This window comes from Lichenostomus cassidix, unplaced genomic scaffold (assembly GCF_008360975.1).
Source record: "Lichenostomus cassidix isolate B80296 unplaced genomic scaffold, HeHo_3.0 HiC_scaffold_96, whole genome shotgun sequence".
In the NCBI taxonomy this organism is placed as follows: Eukaryota; Metazoa; Chordata; class Aves; order Passeriformes; family Meliphagidae; genus Lichenostomus; species Lichenostomus cassidix.
Window position 1 is genome coordinate 6,178 of NW_028148044.1, and position 6,164 is coordinate 12,341.

General features: G+C 58.0%; 1 protein-coding gene and 1 long non-coding RNA gene across 2 annotated transcripts; both read left to right on the plus strand.

Annotated features, from left to right (window-relative positions):
• Positions 1-1,766: 1,766 nt before the first annotated feature.
• LOC146420246 (uncharacterized) lies at positions 1,767-2,856 on the plus strand. The gene is made up of 2 exons (XM_085048493.1): positions 1,767-1,950; positions 2,063-2,856. Exons 1-2 carry the CDS (start codon positions 1,867-1,869, stop codon positions 2,300-2,302), a joined length of 324 nt encoding a protein of 107 aa, XP_084904619.1. The 5' UTR covers positions 1,767-1,866; the 3' UTR covers positions 2,303-2,856.
• Positions 2,857-3,557: 701 nt separating this feature from the next.
• Positions 3,558-5,160, plus strand: LOC146420247 (uncharacterized). The gene is made up of 2 exons (XR_014849233.1): positions 3,558-4,082; positions 4,195-5,160. It is a non-coding gene; the product is annotated as an uncharacterized LOC146420247 (long non-coding RNA).
• Positions 5,161-6,164: the final 1,004 nt, after the last annotated feature.

Genomic DNA, 6,164 nt, shown 5'->3' on the forward strand with positions numbered 1-6,164 from the left:
GGAGGTGGATGAGGAGGATTTTGAAGAAGAGATGGAGGTGGATATCAAAGAGGATGTGGAGGAGATGGAGGTGGACGAGCCAGAGGGAGAAGAAGCTATGGACGTGGATGAGGAGGATGAGGAGGAGCCCATGGTCCTGGGATGAGCCAGCAGCAGGACAGGCAGGTGCTCCCCATGCCTGCCCACGGGCACAGCGGGTCCCCTGCCGCCAGGCTGGGGCTGGGCTGGGTGGCCCTGCTCAGGGACACAGTGCCCCGGGGGGATCCCTGGATTCTGGCGGCACAAGCGCCACCCCCGGCCTGCCCTGTGCTTGTTTGGGCCACACCAGCCCCGTGCCAGTGCCTGAGGCACGGCTCCCAGCCCCAGCCAGGCTCAGTGCTGGCAGCAGAGTGCCCCTGGGCCAGCGTGTGCCAGCCTGGGGGCACAGGGAACAGCCCTCAGGGCCGGGCTGGAGTGACCCTGCTGCTTCCTTTTCTTCCAGGACTGATGGAGATGGCGGAGAGCCAATATGTACATATGTTCCAGTTGTTCCAGTTGTTGTTCCCGTTGTAGTTGTTGTTAGCTTCTGTAAATACGTTGTTTAGGTTCCAGTTTTTAGATAGAACGTTCTACTGTAAATACGTTCTATAGATTGTTATCAAGATTCTCCTATTGTAAATATTTTCTGCAGCTCGTTGTTGTTGCTGCTCTTCTGTAAATAAATTGACATTCGTTTTCCACAGCTCAGCTTTCTTTGCAATTCCTTTGGGCACAGCACCACACGCAGCGTTGGGGTTTGGGGTCGCTCCAGGTTCCTGGGGCTGGAGGTGTCTGGGGCTGCTGGCACGGCCACCCCAGGGCTGGGGGTCCCTGTGCATGGGGAGCTTCCAGTGACAGAGGTGCCACTGTCCCTGCAGTGTCTCTGGACACACTTGCTACCTCTAGAGGCAAATCCCAATGCGCCCATGGGATGGGCTCCAGGGCAAGGGGACACCTGGCATCTGCTCCTGACGGATCCCTGCAGACTCCACAGGGAGCTGCTGCTGGCAGCACAACTCTGCCCAGCACAGGCTTGATTGCCTTGATTTTATCCCTCAGCCCCAGCGGGTATTGACTTCCTCTTGAGGGAGAACACCAAATTGGCTGCTGTTGCCCAAGAAGCTGCAGCCCCTGCAGGGCTCATCCCTGCTCCCAGCTCTGGGCTCCTGAGCACAGCAAGGAGCTGTTGGGGCTGTTGCAGGGAGTGCAGAGGAGGCCATGGAGATGCTGCAAGGGCTGCAGTCCCTCTGCTCTGAGGAAAGGCTGAGAGAGTTGGGGCTGCTCAGCCTGCAGAGGAGGAGCACCCAGGAAGGTCTCACTGTGGCCATGCAGCACCTGGAGGGGCCCAGAGGAAAGAGAGGGACAGAGTGTTCAACAGGGCCAGTGGCGAGAGGAGAAGGGGGGATTGCTGGCAACTGAAAGAGATTGATTAGGCCATGATCTGAATAAGAATTTTTTTTTTTCCCAAAGAGGCTGCTGAGACACTGACACAGGCTGTGCAGAGAGCCTGTGCATGCCCCAGCCCCGGAAACATCCAAGGCCAGCTTAGATGTGGTCCTGAGCATCGCGGGCCGCTGGGAGGTCGCTCAGGCTGGAGTGAGACCATCTTAAGGGTCTTGTCAAAGCCAAACCATGCAAGGATTTGGACATTCTACGATCTCCAGCCCCCAGTGCAGAGTGGCCCTGGAACTCCTGTGACATCTCAGCTCCCACAATTGTGATGTCACAGCCCACGTTGCAGGCGCAGCCTCCAGCACCTGTTGTTGAGCACAACACAACCATTGACCCAGTGGCCAGCGAGGAGACCACACTGCTCCCTGCGCCCTGCAGCCTGTTCAACTACTCCAAATGGTTCCATCAGTCCTCAGTTCATCCTGCTGCCTGGCACTCACCACCTACCCCAGCAAGATGTGCTCTCCTGTCCCAGCGGAGGTACAGTGCATTCCATGGAGCTGGGCACCCCCCGACTGCCCGGGCGGGCTGGGGCCCTGTGGGGATGCTGTGGGAAAGGGACCCCACTGTGAGCTTGTGCTACCTGCTGCAGCCTGCCAGAGATGCTGAGGAGGCCATGGATGTGGACATGGTGCTCGAGGAGGAGGAGATGATGGAGGTGGATGCGGAGGATTTGGACGAAGCGATGGAGGTGGATGAGGAGGATTTTGAAGAGGCGATGGAGGTTGATGTCAAAGAGGATGTGGAGGAGATGGAAGTGGACGTGAGGGATGAAGAAGAAGCTATGGAGGTGGACGAGGAGGATGAGGAGGAGCCCATGGTCCTGGGATGAGCCAGCAGCAGGACAGGCAGGTGCTCCCCATGCCCTGCCCACGGGCACAGCGGGTCCCTTGCCGCCAGGCTGGGGCTGGGCTGGGTGGCCCTGCTCAGGGACACAGTGCCCCGGGGGGATCCCTGGATTCTGGCGGCACAAGCACCACCCCCGGCCTGCCCTGCGCTTGCTTTGGGCCACACCAGCCCCGTGCCAGTGCCTGAGGCACGGCTCCCAGCCCCAGCCAGGCTCAGTGCTGGCAGCAGAATGCCCCTGGGCCAGCGTGTGCCAGCCTGGGGGCACAGGGAACAGCCCTCAGGGCCGGGCTGGAGTGACCCTGCTGCTTCCTTTTCTTCCAGGACTGATGGAGATGATGGCGCGCCAACCTGTACATATGTTCCAGTTGTTATCTTTTGTAAAGATGTTGTTTAGTTTCCAGTTTTTAGATAGAACGTTCTACTGTAAATACGTTCTATAGATTGTTGTTGTTATCAAGATTCTTCTATTGTAAATATTTTCTGCAGCTCGTTGTTGTTGCTGCTCTTCTGTAAATAAATTGTCATTCGTTTTCCACAGCTCAGCTTTCTTTGCAATTCCTTTGGGCACAGCAGCACATGCAGCGTTGGGGTTTGGGGTCACTCCAGGTTCCTGGGGCTGGAGGTGTCTGGGGCTGCTGGCACGGCCACCCCAGGGCTGGGGGTCCCTGTGCATGGGCAGCTTCCACTGACAGAGGTGCCACTGTCCCTGCAGTGTCTCTGGACACACTTGCTACCTCTAGAGGCAAATGCCAATGCGCCCATGGGATGGGCTCCAGGGCAAGGGGACACCTGGCATCTGCTCCTGACGGATCCCTGCAGACTCCACAGGGAGCTGCTGCTGGCAGCACAACTCTGCCCAGCACAGGCTTGATTGCCTTGATTTTATCCCTCAGCCCCAGCGGGTATTGACTTCCTCTTGAGGGAGAACACCAAATTGCCTGCTGCTGCCCAAGAAGCTGCAGCCCCTGCAGGGCTCATCCCTGCTCCCAGCTCTGGGCTCCTGAGCACAGCACGGAGCTGTTGGGGCTGTTGGAGGGAGTGCAGAGGAGGCCATGGAGATGCTGCAAGGGCTGCAGTCCCTCTGCTCTGAGGAAAGGCTGAGAGAGTTGGGGCTGCTCAGCCTGCAGAGGAGGAGCACCCAGGAAGGTCTCACTGTGGCCATGCAGCACCTGGAGGGGCCCAGAGGAAAGATAGGGACAGAGTGTTCAACAGGGCCAGTGGTGAGAGGAGAAGGGGGGATTGCTGGCAACTGAAGGAGATTGATTAGGCCATGATCGGAATAAGAATTTTTTTTCCCAAAGAGGGTGCTGAGACACTGACACAGGCTGTGCAGAGAGCCTGTGCATGCCCCAGCCCTGGAAACATCCAAGGCCAGCTTAGATGTGGTCCTGAGCATCCCGGGCTGCTGGGAGGTCGCTCAGGCTGGAGTGAGACCATCTTAAGGGTCTTGTCAAAGCCAAATCATGCAAGGATTTGGACATTCTACGATCTCCAGCCCCCAGTGCAGAGTGACCCTGGAACTCCTGTGACATCTCAGCTCCCACAATTGTGATGTCACAGCCCATGTTGCGGGCGCAGCCTCCAGCACCTGTTGCTGAGCACAACACAACCATTGACCCAGTGGCCAGCGAGGAGACCACACTGCTCCCTGCGCCCTGCAGCCTGTTCAACTACTCCAAATGGTTCCATCAGTCCTCAGTTCATCCTGCTGCCTGGCTCTCACCACCTGCCCCAGCAAGATGTGCTCTCCTGTCCCAGCGCAGGTACAGTGCATTCCATGGAGCTGGGCACCCCCCGACTGCCCGGGCAGATTGGGGCCCTGTGGGGATGGTGTGGGAAAGGGACCCCACCGGGAGCTTGTGCTACCTGCTGCAGCCTGCCAGAGATGCTGAGGAGGCCATGGATGTGGACATGGTGCTCGAGGAGGAGGAGATGATGGAGGTGGATGAGGAGGATTTTGAAGAGGAGATGGAGGTGGATGTCAAAGAGGATGTGGAGGAGATGGAAGTGGACGAGCCCGAGGGAGAAGAAGCTATGGAGGTGGACGAGGAGGATGAGGAGGAGCCCATGGTCCTGGGATGAGCCAGCAGCAGGACAGGCAGGTGCTCCCCATGCCCTGCCCACGGGCACAGCGGGTCCCTTGCCGCCAGGCTGGGGCTGGGCTGGGTGGCCCTGCTCAGGGACACAGTGCCCCGGGGGGATCCCTGGATTCTGGCTGCACAAGCACCACCCCTGGCCTGCCCTGCGCTTGCTTTGGGCCACACCAGCCCCGTGCCAGTGCCTGAGGCACGGCTCCCAGCCCCAGCCAGGCTCAGTGCTGGCAGCAGAGTGCCCCTGAGCCAGCGTGTGCCAGCCTGGGGGCACAGGGAACAGCCCTCAGGGCCGGGCTGGAGTGACCCTGCTGCTTCCTTTTCTTCCAGGACTGATGGAGATGGTGGCGAGCCAACATGTACATATGTTCCAGTTGTTGTTCCAGTTGTTGTTCCAGTTGTCGTTGTTGTTATTTTTTGTAAATACGTTGTTTAGTTTCCAGTTTTTAGATAGAACGTTCTACTGTAAATACGTTCTATAGATTGCTGTTGTTATCAAGATTCTTCTATTGTAAATATTTTCTGCAGCTCGTTGTTGTTGCTGCTCTTCTGTAAATAAATTGTCATTCGTTTTCCACAGCTCAGCTTTCTTTGCAATTCCTTTGGGCACAGCAGCACACGCAGTGTTGGGGTTTGGGGTCGCTCCAGGTTCCTGGGGCTGGAGGTGTCTGGGGCTGCTGGCACGGCCACCCCAGGGCTGGGGGTCCCTGTGCATGGGCAGCTTCCACTGACAGAGGTGCCACTGTCCCTGCAGTGTCTCTGGACACACTTGCTACCTCTAGAGGCAAATCCCAATGCGCCCATGGGATGGGCTTCAGGGCAAGGGGACACCTGGGATCTGCTCCTGGCGGATCCCTGCAGACTCCACAGGGAGCTGCTGCTGGCAGCACAACTCTGCCCAGCACAGGCTTGATTGCCTTGATTTTATCCCTCAGCCCCAGCGGGTATTGACTTCCTCTTGAGGGAGAACACCAAATTGCCTGCTGTTGCCCAAGAAGCTGCAGCCCCTGCAGGGCTCGTCCCTGCTCCCAGCTCTGGGCTCCTGAGCACAGCAAGGAGCTGTTGGGGCTGTTGGAGGGAGTGCAGAGGAGGCCATGGAGATGCTGCAAGGGCTGCAGTCCCTCTGCTCTGAGGAAAGGCTGAGAGAGTTGGGGCTGCTCAGCCTGCAGAGGAGGAGCACCCAGGAAGGTCTCACTGTGGCCATGCAGCAGCTGGAGGGGCCCAGAGGAAAGATAGGGACAGAGTGTTCAACAGGGCCAGTGGCGAGAGGAGAAGGGGAGATTGCTGGCAACTGAAGGAGATTGATTAGGCCACGATCTGAATAAGAATTTTTTTTCCCAAAGAGGCTGCTGAGACACTGACACAGGCTGTGCAGAGAGCCTGTGCATGCCCCAGCCCTGGAAACATCCAAGGCCAGCTTAGATGTGGTCCTGAGCATCCCGGGCTGCTGGGAGGTCGCTCAGGCTGGAGTGAGACCATTTTAAGGGTCTTGTCAAAGCCAAACCATGCAAGGATTTGGACATTCTACGATCTCCAGCCCCCAGTGCAGAGTGACCCTGGAACTCCTGTGACATCTCAGCTCCCACAATTGTGATGTCACAGCCCATGTTGCGGGTGCAGCCTCCAGCACCTGTTGCTGAGCACAACACAACCATTGACCCAGTAGCCAGCGAGGAGACCACACTGCTCCCTGCGCCCTGCAGCCTGTTCAACTACTCCAAATGGTTCCATCAGTCCTCAGTTCATCCTGCTGCC